At 43.3% G+C, this 18470-nt stretch overlaps 1 protein-coding gene and 1 pseudogene across 5 annotated transcripts in view; both read right to left on the reverse strand.

The window, feature by feature from the left end:
* The window catches only part of GNB5 (G protein subunit beta 5), a 40824-nt gene that overhangs the window by 11868 nt on the left and 10486 nt on the right, over window positions 1–18470 (reverse strand). For all 5 annotated transcript variants that reach the window (XM_036238959.1, XM_016162693.2, XM_016162697.2 and 2 more), the window contains 4 exons: window positions 10920–11056; window positions 7997–8038; window positions 5954–6030; window positions 1625–1757 (listed from right to left, as the gene is read on the reverse strand). In XM_036238959.1, the coding sequence (XP_036094852.1) occupies window positions 1625–1757; window positions 5954–6030; window positions 7997–8038; window positions 10920–11056 (389 nt within the window). The remainder of the gene's footprint in view (window positions 1–1624; window positions 1758–5953; window positions 6031–7996; window positions 8039–10919; window positions 11057–18470) is intronic.
* Window positions 11888–12003, reverse strand: LOC118600616 (annotated as a pseudogene).

Below are 18470 nucleotides of genomic sequence, written 5' to 3' on the forward strand. Positions count from 1 at the left end.
ATAAAACAGTAAGAGCTAACACACTGATATTTACCAGGGACTGTACTAAGTATTTTACACAAATCATCTCATTTAATCCTCTGAAAACCTTATGAGGGAGGAATTTACTACCATCCTCACTTGTAGGTGAGGAAGACAAAACACAGAGACTGAAGCCTTGCTTAGGACTGACCAGCTAGAACGCAGTGGAGCAAGGGTTTGACCCCAGACTTCTGAGTCTGAGCCAAGATGTACCCTGCAGAGGTAGCCAGTGTAGCCAGTGGGACTTCCCTCCATTACTTCCATCTCTAGCTCACTGCTTGTCAGGAAGAAAGCACTTTCTCCCTCACAGGTGCCCCCTTTAATCCCCACATCCACACCGAGCGAGGGTGATGGGTTTCCACCAGAGACACTTCAGATGCCTGACAACCCACCGTTCTTGCATCCCTCTGAACCTTCCTTCATCCAGACTAAGCATCCTCTGTTGCTTTGGGGGACTCCTCAGGCTCAAGGGCATTGGTTCAGTGCCCCCTACTATAAGGGTCTGCAAGGCTCCTGGTCACAAACAACAGGTGTAAACACTGCACTCCAAGCCTGAACACCTCCCTCGTCAGCAATTAAACAATTATTCAGTCACCTGGTCTCCCTGCCGCCAGCCTTCCCTCACTTTCTGACATTAGTCAGCTGAAGCCAGAGTGAGCTATGGAGGGCTTTCATCTGACTTAGATACTCGCATCCTTAAAAGAGACCCAAATCTGATTCAGCGCAGTCCCTGCAGTGGCTCTCCTCCATCCACGGGGCCAGCCCAGGCATTCTGGGAGCCTGTGATCTGGCCCTGCCCTTGTCTCAGGCTGCCTGCCTCCTACCGTGCTCCCCTCACTGGCAACACCCCAGCCCTGCAAGGCTGGCCCAGGCAACCCCTTGCAGCGAGTTTGTGACCACCCCTCCTGCTCTGAGCTCAAGGTTCAGTCATGACTGGTTTCACCGAAGGTCCCTAAGGGGACACTGAGACTGCTTCCAGCCCCAGAGCCAGGTAGTATCTGGCAATGTAGGTGGTGCACAGCTAGAAAGAGTTGCAGAATAGACGTGAATAAATAAAAAACATAGTCAAAGTGTTAAAGTTGTATTGTTTTCACTTTGTGGTTTATTCAAAGTAGGGTACAGATTTACTATCTATCTGAAGCTTCTTCTTTTTGCATTTGTTAACGTGGAAGTGTAAAGTAGGTTCAGTGAGGTGAGTAAAGTGCAGAACTCTGAAGCTCAGGATCTCAGTGAAGTTTTACACATCTAAGTACCTTGGGACCATCTCTCAGACCAGGAGCTAGGAATTCCTACCACCCCAGAAAGTTCCCTGATCCACTCCCACCCCCACCAAGTCAATTGCAGGAGGATGCTCAGTGGTATGTAGTTTATCTCAACTCTGTCAAAACCAAGAGCCCTGACGTTTCTCATTTCTGATTTTATTTTTAAAAATAATAACAACCAATGAGGAACAAAAGGAGCTTCCTCTTGAGCCAACTGCTGGAGCGCACCCTCCTGTTAACAGGGACACTGGGAAAGCTTCCCCTCCTTGCAACCACTTGAGTTCTCTACCGCTTACCCTGCTTTCCCACAAGCCGACCCATCACGCAGGCCCCTTATTTACCTGCATGTCAGAGTTGGTGAAGCTGCAGGCTGATAGGTAGTTGGTGTGCATGGCAACAGACTTCTTTTTGGCAGCCATGTTTTCATTTTTGTCAAACGTCAGTGGATACACGGAACACTTATTATCCAAACCACTAGCATGGAAAGAAAGAAGTGTCAGATGTTGATAGAGGGCAATAGAACATGTGTACACTTTCTCATCCACACGAACTTTTCAAGTATGATATTTTTGGCCACAATAGCATAAAGGTGATATTATGTACTTCTTTCTTATTGCTTCATCTCAGGAGGCCTCTTATAGCAAGGCTGGTGATGCCAACTTTGCTTACTTGGTTAAAGAGGGGACCATCAGATCTCTCCACAGTAAAGGCGATTAATTCATTTGTAATTAGTAGTAATCTGTGGTGTGATACTTTGAGACCATGCAAACATCCTGTTTCCCAACAACCTTTCATACAATGGCTTCAACATGATAAGCCTTATTTAATCAAATATTACTTGAGGGGTACAAAATGGTGATCTTCTAATTTGATAATTCCCTCTGCACTTATTAGATGACATTTTTCTGTAAAGAACCCCCCTTTCACTAGTATTTTGCCATGGTACACCCATGGATTCCATTTTCTCTTAAACTGTGTTATGATCCATTACTATCATTATTCCGTGTGATGCTCAAGTTGTCCCATATTTGGACAGTGGGGGCCCCATCAAATAGCTCCCGTTTCCTTTTGATATAATTCTATTGGTTCTGGTACATTTCCTTGTTTTCTAGAACAAGAAAATACCCTAGGCTCACTTTGTTCTTGTCTTGCCCCGGACCTAAAATCAACCTTGCTCCAAGGAGCCCTGCTTCCTTTTAATGAGGAATGATATTTAGGAAGGGGCACCCTCTTCTGAGGCCTTTGGGGACCCTTTTGCCTTTTAAACTGCTTGGAGATGCAGGTTTAGACTGGGGTAATCTATTACCAGTAATTAGCTTTGACAAACTTGTTTATAGATCATGTGGATGAGAACGAGTTGCACTTGTCTGTGGCAATGAACCAGCATGTTGTGGACCAGGGGCTTCCCTGACGCTTGAGGTCGCCCATGTTGAAGCTCCAGAATAATTTCTGTAGCTCTGTCAGGATACTCATTGCTTAGGGTTATTTGTATTGCTATGAGAAGCGGAGAAGTTCTGCAGTGTGATGCATTTGGTGTTGAGTCTCTGCTTTGATATCTAATTCATTTTGTGATCTTGGTTGTTTTCTAGGTTCTTTGAGCATCAGTTTGCTCAACTATAAAATGAGTGGATCCCACTCATCTATCACAAGGGGCTGTTGTGAAGATTACATAAAGAGTTCAGAATAGCCTCTGAAACAGGTTATATGCTCAATAAGTGGCCATTATCATTTTTATAGTCTTCTTGCTTAGAGGCAAGCATCATGTTTTATTCAACTTTGAATTTCCTTAGGCTACCTGGTCCAGTGCCTTGCACACAGTTGCTCATAGGAAGTATATAACACCTGAATGAAGGCTTCTGGGGGGATATGGCTCTGAAATAAAAAATATTTACACACACATGTATAATCAATTAACATTTTTATTTTGAGAAGGGGATTGTGTCAATGCTGTTGGAGTTTTAGCTTTCAAGTTTGGAACCAGTTTGACCCAGAGGCAGACCCAGGAGTCAGGCAGATGGAGATAAAAATATCACCATTAGTATCTATAGACATTAAGAGGATGTGGTGTAGGCGTGGGTCTGTGTGATAATGGAGTTACAGGAGAGCCCTGGTTGAAAATCACTATTTTAGATTATCACTAGAAACTCAAATTAATCACAGTTGCTCTTAGCAATTTTAAGGGAAGGTCTGAGTAGGAAAGGGAGATGATGTTTTATGTAAGATGGGGATCCAGTCTTTCTCAGTTTGGTTTGTGATGCTCTTTATCGACTGCACCCCATTTTAAAAAATACTTTCAAAAATATTCATACCTTGAAGTTCCTCTGCTTTGGTTTTCATAACAACCTGTGAGATTGCCACCATATGCCAGAGTCCAGGGAACCAGAGATGACTAAGATTAAGGCACCAGCCACCCCTCTACTCTGAATCAGGTTGTCACCAGAAAGCTATCTACCTGGGCCTTGTAAAACTGTTCTCTCCCCTAACTTCCTCTCTGCTCTCGTAGACATTCTTCTACTAGGTTCCATATAGTGAGGGTGAAAATTAAAAAAATAGCCTATAGCATCATTTTCTAAACTAATATGGAAGACATTGTTCCTACATTATATTCATTGTATACTGCAGAAGGATCTATCCAATATATTCTTTTTGTTGTTTAGAACCAGACAGCTGATATCTCAATATCAAATATTGAGAAATTATGTAACCCACCCAACTCTATGCATTTGCTAAAATTAATTCCCAGTTAGAAACATATTATCATAGAGTTTTTTTTTTTTTTTTTTTTTTTTAAATGTAGAGTACTTATCATTTCTACCGAGTAGTGAAGAACCTTACCTAATGAGAGAACTGGCCTTTGGCCCCAGCTGCTGGAAGGTGATCTCAGGCTCCCTGGGATGTCCTGCCTGATGGGAGTGTCTTTGTCTGTCTGTCTGTCTGGGACTCTGGCTACCCGACAGCCTAACAGAGTGATGTGTGATGGGGACTTTGGGACACACCCTATCGGTTCTGACCCGGTATTAGCCTGAACCTCCAGAAAAGCCCGGAGAGTGAAAGTCAGCCCTCAGAAAAACTCTGGACACCCAAGGCTCGGAGGAGCAGCCCCGGCTGGCAGCACTCTGTGCAGAGTCACACGGGGTAGCTGAGAGGAGATAATGCCGGGCTCCTCCTGGCCTCTGTCTTGTGCGTCTCTTCCTTTGGCTGGTTTTCACCATAGGCTTTCACTGTGATAAAACCATGAGACTAAGTACAGCACTTCACTGAGTTCTGTGAGTCATTCTAATAAATTATTGAGCCTGATGGTTGTTGTGGGAACCCCTGCATTTACAGTTGGTATCTGAAGGGAGGGAAGTCTTGTGGGGGCTAGGCCTTCTGATTGTACAGCTGGCTGAACTCTTCTGCACCTACAATTGTGATATATACAAATAAATGTGTTACATACGTGGCATTTACTAAATACATACATATTCATATATATGTATTTATGTGTATATGTGCATCTTTTATTGTGGTCACCTCATATCCTTTCAGGAAGTAGGGGATGAATTTTATATAAATATTGCCTCTAGTTATAAAATGGAGAAACAACCTATTTTTGAGTTATTTAAAAAACTTGAAAAATATGAAATACATGTATGTGAGCATGCGTTCCAAAGGCACACTGGGTCTTGGCAAGTGGAGGAGAGAGTAAAAGGATGACCCCAAAGCAGCCGCCCAAAGGGAGGGACATTGGGGGTGATGGATGGTATGACTCTGGATGGAGAAGGCACTACAGTTTTTGCTTGGAGACCCAGGGTTTTCATATTTGAAATAAAACTTTTTTCTCCTAATTATAAAAATGATATATGCTTATTTTTAAAAATTGAAAGTTAAGAAAATTATAAGGAAGAGAAAATATCCACAGTCCCATCACCCAGAAAGAACTACTATTGCATTTTCAGTATAGTTCTTTATAGCCTTTATACTAATGTTGCTTTTCTAAACAGAGCTGAGATCGACAGTAGAAATATTTTGAACAGTCCCAGAGTTGTTTAACACAGGGACAGTTAATCATGTTGGTTGCAGTTCGCATGCCAGCTGTTACACAGTGCTCCAGAAGAACCGAGAATAAGGCATGATCTTCCTAGTAACCTGGATACTCTTTTTCACTTACTGTAATTAAGAATTTTCCTTTTAATGGCTGTATAGCATTCCATTCAATTCATGTACCATAAGCCACTTAATTTCCATTGAGGGACACATTGTTTCCCTTTTTTGGTTTTATTTTAAATAATACTACAATAAATGTTATTATTCATATTTTTTCTATATTGTTGATCATTACTTTCAAACAAGTTCTTAGATGTAAAATCACTATAACTTTTTCAAGGCTTCGGATACACATTATCAACATGCTTTCCAAAATGTTTGCACCAATTTATAGTCTCCACCAAACAGCATTTGAGAGTGAAGTGGATAGGTTTAAAACTTATATTACTGTCAGTCTGTAATGAAAATAATTATGAAAAAGATTTTTGTGTTTTTCTTCTTTGATAAAGTTTAGGGAGGAACTTAACATATCGTTTAACAAGCAAACAACAAATATTACAAGTTCCTGTTTGCGTATTTTTTCCCATACAGCAGTATTTTATGGCTCACAGGAAATCCAAAAAGCTGCTGCAGGCCTTACTTACCCACACGCGATGGCACATCCCGATGGGGCATACGCACATGCCATCACCCACGTGCAAGGCATAGTGACGGCGTGCTCCTGAAACACAGTATGCACCGTTCATAGAACAGACAAGGGCTGCTTCTACACAAATGTCTTAACATTTGATTTTTATATATAAAAAAAATCACTGGTGTTCCTACTGAATTACATTATAGTTTCAAAGGGTGGGGTAACGATTAGCTTGAGACTGACGAGGAGACTCAGCCCCCTATTATCAACAAACTTCATGTTCCAAAAGTTAAAAATCTCCACTAGCAATGAAATATCCTTAACGTTTTACTTCTTTCTTAATGTTATACTCCCCTCGTTCTGAATGAATATTTGGGTTCCTTTTCTTTGAAAGGTCTATCTGAATTTCATTGCCAATATATGTTTCACCTTCTTTATGGATTCCCCCTATCTATTTTCAAAGTATAAGTCTGTTTACTTGTGAGTATACAAGAGCTTCTGTCTCCTACAGGTCCTAAAACCATTCTTGGGAAGGTATGAATGGGGGTGGGGAGAGCGATCTTTAGTTGTGCTCAGAGATAAATGGGAATCTGTAAAATGGAAGCATTAAGAACTAGGTGTGACAGTTCCTAGTCCTCTTGGAATGGTGTTTGAGCCACCCACATCCTCCCACATGCAGCTAACCATCAACAAAGCCACGATTCACTTCTGAGTTACTGAACCATGGGCCCTGGCCCTGGTTTCAACACCAACAAGATGTACGACCCCAAGCCAGCCAGCCATTTGTGCTGCCCTGGTCTCATTCCCCATCTGTGAAGGGAGGGGATGGGATCAGATGATTCATACGGAACAGTCAGGTGCTGGTCTCCCTGTCATGATTCTCTGTGCCACCATTCTGTTGTCACTCACAGTCCTGTAGCCTTTCAGAATCTAAGAATAACTTACTGCCCTCCAGTGAATGAGTTGAGGTGGCCACTCTCAGCATAGGGCACACCACGTCCCTTTCCTTACAAATAATGGTTGTGTTTCCCGCCAGGGGCGACAAATGGCAATGCCACGGCACTCCATAAATCCAAAAGTATTTTGTGCCACGTGAAGGCATGAACAGAAGCAACAAATCCCCACATGCTCCTGAATGCTGAGGAGTGCTGGGAGAGGCAGAGTCTTCTATGGCGGTGGGTGCTGTATAAGCAAGCCCTGTTGTCATTTTATTATTCCTCAGGGGCCTGACCATTATTAGGAACTTACTCTACAAGATGGTTCTGGGGCCCTACTTGATCAGGTCATGTAACAGCTACCTAACGCGACATTTACTAAACACATTCAGTAATGCAAAAATATGGACACTATTCAATTCGAGACAGATATAGGTCTCCTTTTTAATATAGTAAAAAAGAAGACTTTCTAAGTAAATATTGGAATCCATATTTAATACACGATTCTCATTATTGTAAATGCCAACACAATGTAGGCATGCAAGCATACCTACACATAGATTTCAGTCTTTCGGTCTTAGTTGAGAGTCTAAATTTAGGCCTGTATGGAGCCGTGCATGCTCGGGCCGGAATTGCGGGAGGTGTAGATTCCACTGCATCCCCAGATCATGCAGTTCAACCCGCTGCAGCCTCGGCTTCCCCACCCACCACTGACTCACATCCATAGTGCTATGGAGCCTGGTCACAGACACAGAGGGGAGAGAAAGCTGGGGAAAATGATACCTCTTATCATCACTCAGAACGATAAAAAAGCAGTTGCATGTGTGAATGTGACCGGTTTTCTGGGCCATGCCCTCTCCTGTTTTAGTATCTGCACCCTCTGTGGTGGCTCTGCATGTCCTTCTCTGGGTGAGTGGTTTCGGCTTGAGAGAGAAATGAACCCCACAGTGGGCTGCTGAGCTGTCCAAACACGAATGGGCTTCTGTGGGGTTTCCATGCCCACACAGGTTCTCTGAGAGGCAGGCAATGAGGACGGGGCTGGGGAGCTGGCCCAGAGCACATTTAAACTAGGGCGCGGTTGGTTCTGGGGCCTCGATACACTGGGGACACCACCTCACCTTGTTGGTTGTGAAGGAATCCCACACGATCACCTTCCCATCCTGCAGGGAAAAGAATAAACCGTTCAGTTGTTTTCAACAAGTCCACTTTCACTGTAATCACTGCTGCAGCCCACGCTGCGGCTGTGCGGAGTGACTACAATGTCATCTATTTGTAACACAAACCGGCCAGAGATAAATCGACATGAACCCTGGTCCCTATAACACAGTCGCCTGCCCAGAAGTGGTGTGTGGGTCTAGGTCCCCCAGCTCTGGCTGAGGGTGGAAAAGACTGGCTGAACTGACTTCCTCCAGCACACGGGTTCCCCAGGCACCCTCAGAAATGGTGCATCTGCAGCCTTGATGGCAGGCTTGATTTTTTTCAATCACTCAAGCCGTTTGGTGCCAAATCTGGTGAATGAGGTGGCGGGGGGTGGGGGCAGTTCTACCTAGAGGCAAAGCAAGTTCTGATCATCCAAAGTGACACAGCTGCTTGCTCCACATGACTGCATGGAAGACTTCCACATTCATGCTGTGCGTGGCTGAGGGGTCTGAAACAAGGTCAGAGTTGGCAGTTTTGGGCCTTTCAAGATTCCTAAGTACATAGTTCTTCCAGTCTGATTTCTCTGACTAAATGCTCAAAGATCATGTGTGGGGTAAATCAGGTAACAGAGCAGAGAACACGGCAGGGGCTCTGAGCCTACATCTTGGGGTCTTCCACACCCGGAGCCCCCGCTTGCTGGGCGGGGGTACTGACTCGGTGTATATCCCACATCAGGATTCACTTTGGTGGCTTCCTCCACTGTACTGCCTGCCTGTCCCACCGCACACACACTGTGCACTCTGGAGAGAAAAAGGCACCCAAGAGGCTAAAATCAATCTCATGAAACTAAATGGAGCCTCTACCATGAGTTCAGATTTATACACCAGGGGCCTCCGCTCCTGGAGAGACTGCATCTCCACCCCAACCCAAACCCACACAGTCAGGCTGATTAATCTCCTGCCTTTTAAGGGAGCAGGGCTGCTCTGAGTCACTCAAAGTCTGTTCCAGAACCTTCCTGCTCTTTCCAGCTTCCTCCCACATCCCACCCAGCCTGTCCTCTCTCTGCAGCTGAGGTGGATGGAGCGCATCAGCTCTCCTCGCCTCCCTCCCTCCCTCCCTGATCAGAGTATTACATGAGTGAAAGAAAACCCAACATATATTATGGATGTTAAAAGTCTAAAAGGCTAGGTAGCAACATGTACACTCAATAACCACTTTGTAAAAACGAGCATTTGAAAAAAAAAAGTCTAGGAAGAAATGCTCTAAAATGAAAATAATGGTTGTGACAGGGTGGTGGGAGTAAAAACCGTTCGTGTTCTCCTTTCCAGTGCTTCTTTAATGTGGTAAAATACAAAAATGATAAACTTTTTATGAATATGAAAAAAGCAAGTGCAATATAACATCCTAGATTTGTAGGTAAATAGGAGATTAATAACCCCGTCCTATCAAACCCAACACTGACATAGATGTTAGAGCTTGTGGATTATTTATAATGTGTACAGTTTTTATACCTGAAAGGGTTATGAAAAAAATCCCAAACTATCCTTTGAAAAACTGAGTGGAATGCAGCAGCTGGGGGAAGCCCAACTGGCCATAAAAATATATGGCTTCAGCATAAAGTTTTATGCTCAATACATGTAACATAAAATTAATATAAAAAGTACTAAGTAGAGGTAACCAGCTTCTTGATCCTCATACCCTCGTTTAGGCTCCTCCATCATTATATCAGGGTCGGTCTACATGACCAATGGAATACAGCAGAGGTGATGGAATGTCACTTCTGTGTCCAGGTCGCACAAGATCTGGCCACAGATCTTCTGCCTACATCTCCCTCTCTTTGATCACTTGCTCCGGAGGAGGCCGGCTATCACAGCATGAGCAACCATATGGGAAGGTCCACATGATTTGGAACCAAGACCTACAGCCAATAGCTGAGTGAGCCATTTTGGAAATGAGTTTCTGCCTTCATCAAGCTGTTGGATGACTGCAGCCTCATGAGCGACCCTGAGCCAGAACCGCCCAGCTAAGTCGCTCCAGGTTCCTGATTCCCAGAAACCACATAAGATAGTATTTGTGTTTTAAGTTGCTAAAATTTGGGATATATTGTGCAGAAATAGATAACTAATAGATGTAAAATAAACTATGTCAACTATATAAAATTAAATGAAAAATTATACTTCACAAAAAATATATCTTAAATTTGTTTTATTTAGGGCATAAAAGTTGCTGATCTTTTTTTTTTTTTAAGTTTATTGGTGTAACATTGGTTAACACAATTATATAATTTTCAGGTGTACATTATAATTTGACATCTGTATATTCTATTGTGTGATTACCACCCAAAGTCCAGTTTCCTTCAGCTGCCATATATTTGATCCCCTTTACTCACTTCATCCTTCCCCTACCCCCCTACATTTGATCCCCTTTACCCCCCCCCTTCCTTCCCCCTCCTCCCCCACGCCCTATCCTCTGGTAACCACTAGTCTATAGCTCATGTCCATGAGTCTCTGTTTGTTTGTCCTGTTCATTTGTTGCTTTTAGGTTGCTGAACTTTTAAACTGAAAGAAGCTATGGTAGAATCTCAACCACTTACGCCCTAAATTTGCGGGACCCCCCCCCATTTAAAAAAATGGTTTTACTCACAAATAAGACTATCAAATATGCTCAGGAAGAAATAATTTTGAATGGTTTGTCAAATAGAGTTTACAATTCCAAATCTTTCCAAATTAGTGAAGTTCTGCGGTATAGAAGAGAATTCTGAACCATGCTAAACTCACGTCCTTTGGAGAATAAGACAAGTCATAAAGATGACAAAAGGTTTTTTTTTTCAAGGGCAGCCTTTATCTCCCTTAGCCGTACAGTCAGAAACCTGCTCACGGTCACACAGTAGGTGCAGCGTACCTGCGATGAGCTCACGATCCTCCTTTTATCTTTGCACCAGTCCATGCAGAGCACTTTGTTCCCGTGGCCTTTGAGGGTCCTCCTGGTCTTCATGACAAACTGCCCCAGAGCCTCCACCCGCTCTGCCACCTGGTGCACTGAAAAGACAAGGCCACGGTCAAGTCTGTCACCAAGGACCAGGCTCTGAGCCACATGCTGGCACCAGAAAAACTTGGTCTTTCTCTGTGGCCATGGCTTGAGTCTCCTGCTCTTTACTACTGTGCCCTCACGATGCTCTCCTTCTGAAGCTCGGTAGAGGGTAATGACAACACTGTCATTCTCTGCGTTTGAGACCCCACAGCTTTCAAAGCACTTTCATACATGCACGTTGAGGAACTAACAACAAGACTACTTCGTGTCTATAAAGCACTGCCTAGGATTCTCTGGCTGGAGGGCCACAGCTCTGCAAGGCAGGCAGCACACAGCCGAGCGAGATCATTATCCCCATTTAACAGGGGAGGAGACCGAAGCTCACAGAGGTTATTTGGCTTCTACAAGTTCATACAACTAACTGGGAGCAAAGCTAGGGTTTCTGGTTCTTTTTACCTACCACTTTCTAGTCACAAGGAAAAGTGACTTCACAAAAATTGTCCTGCAGGTGCCATAATGTGCAGCCACACTGCTCAATGGAAAGCACTGTGACTTTTAACTGATCCCCTCCCCCCATGCCTAGCACAGGCCTGGGATATGGTAGGACACCCATTTACACATTGCAGGAAAGAAAGCACAAACCACCAAATCATATCCCTGTGTTTTTACTGAGAACTTAGTGTGGGTAGAGATTAAGGCAGTATTTTAAAAGTCTAAACATATGATCTACAGAAGGTCCCTACACCCAGGAAGGAGCTCCAAAAATCAATCTCTCAGGGGCTGGAGCGATAGCCTCTTTCTTGAGGAAGAGGTTTATGTTTTTAATTTATTATTATTTATGCCTACAGCACCTGGCCTTCCTAGGTGGTCTCCCATCCAAGTACTAACCAGGCCAGACCCAGCTTAGCTTCTGAGATTAGACATCAGGCTTGTTCAGGGTGGCATGGCCATAGACCATAGACTGTGGCTCCACTGGGGGACATGAGCCCAAAACCTTCTGCGTGTAAAACAGACATGCTAACTGCTACACTATGGGACCACATCCAAGAAAGAGTTTTTGACGGGCTGATGGAGAGTCTGTCACTGATGAGTTTCTAAGGGAGACAAATTCTCACTAAGTAGTGGAAAGGGCCAAAGAGACAGTCTGGTCCAGGCCTCTCATCGTGCAGGTGAGAAACCCTGCAGGTTGGGGGTGATGTGGCTTCTCCCCCTTGTAGAGTGTTATTCCCTTCCTAGTAGAGGCTGTGCCCATGTCTCCTTCCTCTAAACCTCTCAGCTGGGCCTTTCTTCAGCCCGGAGCTGCTGATGCTTACTGGGGAAGCACCCGCCTCCCTTCCATCAGGAGTCTGGGCTGAGAGGGGCTGACTCTGTGATGTAAGCCCTGTGGCAACAGCACCCCTTCCAGGGAAAGCCTTCCTTCCTTCTTCCATCCCCTACGCCCCCGCTCTTCGTCCTCGCTTTTCTCTAAACACTTCAGTGTGCATTTCCTAACAAGGAAGTCTCTTACATAATCACAGCGTCAGTATCATAGTCAGAAAATTAACACTGAAACAATGCCATGTCTAATCTACAGACCTTGAGATATTTTCTATCGTTCCAACAGTATCTTTATAGAAACCCCAAGATCCCGTGTTGCATGCAGTTGTCATGTTTCTCTAGTCCCTCTCCAGTTATTTTGTTCCCCATTTTGGGCTTGTCTGATGCTTCCTCAAGATTAGGTTTGGGTAAGGCAAATTTGGCAGGAACAGCACAGGCTGATGCTTAGTTCCTGTCAGTGTGACTTGTCAGGAGGCACCTGCTGTCCACTGGTCCCCTCACTGGCAATATTGACTCTGATCCTTTAGTTAAGGTGGAGTCTGCGGGGTTTCTCCACTGCAGAGTTACCATTTTGCTTTCTGTAATGAAAAAGTATTTCGTGGGGATGAGACTACATAAATATGTAGTTACTCCACAAACTTGAATACCCTGGTTTTAATATCCATTAATGATTTTTACCTGGGCTGGTTATTAGGATGGGTGGTGAGTGGTGATTTTTCAAATTCCATCATTCCTTCTGCTTTTTTTCAGTTGGCTTTCTAATATAAAGAGGAGCTTTCCCTCCTCCCCAACTTATTCATTCATTTGTTTATACTAGTATGGACACATAGGTTCTTACCTTACTTAAGAGGCTGTAAGTCCTTTACTATTATTATTTATTTTGATGCCAAAATAGTCCCTGGTTTGCTCAGTGGGAGCCACACTAAGCAGGTTCCCATGCCCTTCTGATGTGTTCCCATCATTCCCTGAGCACTTTTCACTGCAGGCTCACATTCTTTCCCTGCTCTAGCCCTGGAATCAGCCACTTCTCTAAAAAGTCTTGGTTTCCTTTAGTTGCCCCATTTCTTTGTGATAAATAAACAAAAGTATGAATAGGTTAAAAGTCTTTGTGAACTCTCAAACTGTTAAAAATAATTGCTGAATTTTAAAGTGCTACATGAATGTGCAATTATTACGTCATCGCTGCTGCTAAAACATTGCATTCTTTGTTGCCACAAACAGCACATTAGTCTTTTACAGATAATATGCTTCACAAAATATATTGAATGAAGTCAAGAAACAGACTGAATTTTCTAAATTCTTATAATCAGCTCAGAGTTGTGAGCACAGTCTATTTAGCATTTTACTTTGAAATGTCACATTGATATTATTGCTGCTTCCCTCAATTCAGCACTAGGACAGTCACAGCTATTTAATGTTCTTCTTTAAAAAAAAAAAAAAAAAAAAAAAAAAAAAAAAAAGGAAGAAGGAGAAGATGACTCACCCAACCAAAATAGGGAAGACAATGACCTAATCCATGGGGATGTTCTGAGGTTTAACTGAGAAAACAAATTAAAGCGCCTAGCAGGTTATCTGCCAGGCTAGGAATAAAAAATGTAGAGTGGTAGTACTAGGGTCTGGGGTCCAGAAAATTGGACAACATAACCTAGAGGAGAGAGGGCTTCTGAAAAGGAAGGGCCATGAAAACCAGAGATTGTGTTAAGGGTAAGAGAAAAGGGAAGAATGAAAAGAGGAGGTTACAAACAGGGAGAGTTTTTTCCTTAAATGTAGTTATAGAAGTGTGTGTCCATTGGAAGTAATCACAAAATAGAAAAATATGATCACTTATAATTCTGCTTAGCCTAACCATTCCTAACATTTGGTAGATAGCCTTCTGACCTTTTCTCTACATATATGCACACACGTATATGTGGGTAAGCGGATCATACTCCACATATAATTTTGGAGACCTGTTTTTCCACCTGATACATTTGTGGATGTCTTTTCATGTCATGTAATTATCTGTCGTTTTAAATGACTACGTAACATTCCAGTGTATGGATGTGCCATAATCCAAAATCTTACTGGTAGACACTTTGTTCCAGGGCTGCTATGAAGCCCTTATACTGTGTTAGTCCTTAGATAAATTCCAATTCATGGCATTGCTGAGTCAGAGAGAAAGAACATTTTTAAAAGCTTTCCATGTGTGTTGCCGTTATCGACCATTTATTGTGAAGAGCTTGTCTAGATGGGGCCTTGGAAATCGTCTAGAATTCTGGTTTCAGCAAAGATTAACTTTCCATCAAGATGTGGCTTCTTCTCAACTTTCAGAGAATAGTTTTGCCATTTATTTTATAATCTGTGCACGCATGAACTTAAAGTAAAATGCCTAGTGTGCAGGTCAACACACAAGAATCCAAGCCATGTAAATTCGTAGAGTAAAAGTGCAACAGGGGTCCTTCTTGTTGTTCCATGTGGCCATGAAAAAAATGACCTGAGCATGGACAGCTCTAAAATCTCCCTGAAAATAGACACTGTGAAATTGATTGTTAACACCAAACACAAGATCAAAGATGTCTAAAATAGGAAAATAGAGTATTTTAAAAATGATCTTGAATCATTTTCTAAATTTCGTAACAATATACGGGCTTTTTATGGCGACTATTTGGTAGATCAAAGGAATAAGGAAGAAAAATTATCTAAAGTTAATTTTTAAAAACTCATTCTGATTCTACCCCAAGGTAAAATGGGGTGGGATGTATAAAAATCCTTCAACACCTGGATGGAAGGAAAACATCTATAATCACATTACCTTACTTGTGTTTGTAAGAGATTTTTGAATTGCCTTAAAACCATGTATTAGCCACATAAATAAAATCCTACCCTGAATTCCTCAGTGAAAAGTTGGAAGGGTTAAGCTATGGCACGGCATTTAAAATGGAACACTATATGGAATATCATATGATAATTTTTAAATACTGATATTAAAAAAAACTGTAAATGACATGGCGAGCTCTTTAACCCATTCTGTTAAATTAAAACTAGGCTCCAACTCTCTACCTAGTACAATCCTAAGTATGTGTACAAATACATACACAAACATGAAAATATAAGCTATGAAATACATCAAACTATTAAAAGTGGCTACCTCTGGGTGGTGCGGCTATGGATGACTTATTTTATTCCACATTTCTAAATTTGCTACAGAGGGCATTAGTTTATTATGACGGTAGTCTGGAAACGTTTGCATTGTCTAGCTCTTGTGCATGATGAATACAGACCTAAAGTACAGAGAGGAAATGAAAGGCAGGTTGGCTTCCTGCTCCCCCTGGTGGCTGCAGGCGGCACGTGGAAGAGCAGCCAGGAAGAGGATTACCCAAAGGGAAACTCACTCCTCTCTAAGCCTCAGTACTGGCAGCGCTTTTCCTTAGAACTTGAAAAAAGTAAATCAACATATGTACTTCGGACTACTCCAGAAATTTGGTTTTCCTAGATTTCTCTCTACACCATAAAATCAGAATCGTTCAAGGCTGCAGCATAAAATCTGTGCGCCACCCCCCCTCCCCCAAAAAAAGAGCCACTTTGAAATGGAGCTGGAGCTGCCACATCAGAGGAATTGCCTTACACATTTTATGGCTCGAATCTTTAGAATGTTAAAACAGGGCAAAATAACCTTTGCACTGGGGCTAAGGTAACATTGTGCCCTCAAAGAACTGTCTGCAAAGATAATAAGAAAGCAGTTATAATGGCTACTGAACTGATGACTATCAGACTAAAAATTAAAAACACTGTTTAGAACTAACATGGCTATGTTATATTGTCTGCACCAACGGACATGTCTTCCTTCTATCAATGTAATTGTTCCCCTGACCTTTCTCATAAATACCCATTGCTTTTGTCTCTGTAAGGAAACGGGGTGGGGGTGTTGAGAGAAGAAACCTTTTTGTGTCTGAAGACTGAGTATGAAGCAGGTAACCCCTCTAGTTTTAAAGGCTGAGTGATAGGCCCTTCAAAGATGTCTACATCCTAATCCCAAGAACCTGTGACAAAAGGGACCTTGTAGATGTGATTAAGGATTTTGAGATGGAAAGGTTATTTTGGATTATATAGGTGGGCCCAATGCAGTCACAAGGGTCCTTATAAGAGTGGTGATCAGGGTATGTGATGACAGAAACCGCATTGGAGTGACATGAGGCCACAAGCTAAAGAATGCAAATGGCCTCTAGAAGCTGAAAAAGGCAAGCAATGGATTCTCCCTCAGAGCCTCCAGAAGGAATGCAGCCCTGCTGGCCCAGTTTAGACTTCTGACCTCCAGAACAGTAACAATAAATTTATGTTGCTTTAAGCCACTATGTTTGTGCAAATGTGTACAACAGCAATAGGAAACTAATACAGGATGTAACCTCATGATTCGAAAATGCCTTAGACTCAAGCAAGGAAGCACTTACAAACTGTAGAAGGCAAGCAGAAGAGAAAAGGAGAAACATCCAGGGCGTGGAGTTCTGGAGAAATAACAGGAAAGGCAGGGATGGAGGCATGAGGCGCTGTGCTGTGGAATTTGATGTAAGTTGGCTTTCCCTTAGGCCACCTACATAAGCCACTTCCTGTATGTAATGTCGGCTGAGGGTCTGCACTTGGGGATGAGGGCACCACAGAATGGATGCTGTCTCAGGGGTCAAAGGATGGGAGGTGAAGAAATGAGGAAGAGTTCACTTTTCCTACAGGTTTTTGTTCTACAATTTCACGGTGCTTTTTAAAGCCAAGCATTTGGGCAAGTTAGAGCCAGCAGAAGCCTGACCAACTGTCTCGGTTTGCCCAGGACTAAAGGGCCGGGAGGCAGAACTTTCCATTTTACAACCAGGAGTCCCAAGCAAACCAGGATGGCTTGGTCACTTTAAGCTTATGGCCTAAAGAGGTTTCCCCAAATAGGGTAAGGGTCACAGGGCCATCTCTATACCACCATCAAAATGTAAAAACGTACAGGAAGAGGCTGAGCGACTAGAAGAGAGAAGAGCCCAGTGACCCCAGATCATGGAGATCTCCACGGGGAGAGGCAGTGGTCAGAGGAGTAGCAGCAGGTCTGAGTGCTAACAAGATCCCAGAGGAATGTGATGGGGGGAGAGGTCAGTGTGTTAGGAGGGTATGAACACTGAAGACACCAGGGATGGGGCAGGGCCTAGGGTCAAAAGAAAAGCTCAAGCCATGTGCCAAAGTCCTTAAGAAATGAGGGAGCCTGGCTGAGAGGAGACATCAGCTTGGGGGAGGAGAAGAGGCAGGGTAGTCAAATGGCAGGAGCCTCGGAGGAGCCGGAGTTTCCGATCTTTTCAACTCAAACATCTGACTTATAGGCAGGTGAAGATGGGAGAACCAGAGGCTGGTATCCACACTCCTCCTTCTTCCTGCTCTGGATACAGCTGTGATGTTTGGAGCTGTGGCAGTGATAATCATGGGGCAAATGCCAATGCTCTCAGGGTGGTGAAGAAAGAAGTGCGGGTCCCTGATGGCATGTTGGGCAGCTGAACCAAAGCTGGTGCTTGTCTACCCTCATTTTTGTTATGTAAGAAAAAGAAATTTGCTTAACTACTTCATTAGGGGTTTATGGTTATTTGTAGCTGGACAGGTTTCATAGGGGCTCAGTGTGCCTCCTATTTAAAGGAGGTCCCTTTAAATAGCACTGCACACTCTACACTCAGGTCACCCGCTTCTACAAGTGATTGTCAAAGAGAGGAATCAGGTGCTCAAGGACCTACTATGAACCCGTTTTTCTTTTCCAAATAGAATTTAAAGGGGGTGGTATGAAATAGGAATAGCAGGAGCACAATGTGAAGGTGTGCCTGAGGGCCCCAAGGGGAGGTCTTGCTCAGCAAAGGGGCGCTGCCACCCTCAGAGCTGAAAAGTAAGCAGATAAGGCCACATCCCCATGCTTGGCCCCAAGTCCAAGCTCTGCTAAGGAGGAACCACTGGACGCGATAAAGGGAAGCGGATCCCAACAAAAGTCATTTCACCTGACCATTTAATTGCTCACTCATAAAAATCCCAGAGCCGGTTCTGAACTATGGTAGTGGTCAATAATGTAAGTTTGTTTAAGATTGCTGCTGCTCTTTTACGCGAATCATACTGTATCCA

This window comes from Rousettus aegyptiacus, unplaced genomic scaffold (assembly GCF_014176215.1).
Source record: "Rousettus aegyptiacus isolate mRouAeg1 unplaced genomic scaffold, mRouAeg1.p scaffold_m13_p_3, whole genome shotgun sequence".
In the NCBI taxonomy this organism is placed as follows: Eukaryota; Metazoa; Chordata; class Mammalia; order Chiroptera; family Pteropodidae; genus Rousettus; species Rousettus aegyptiacus.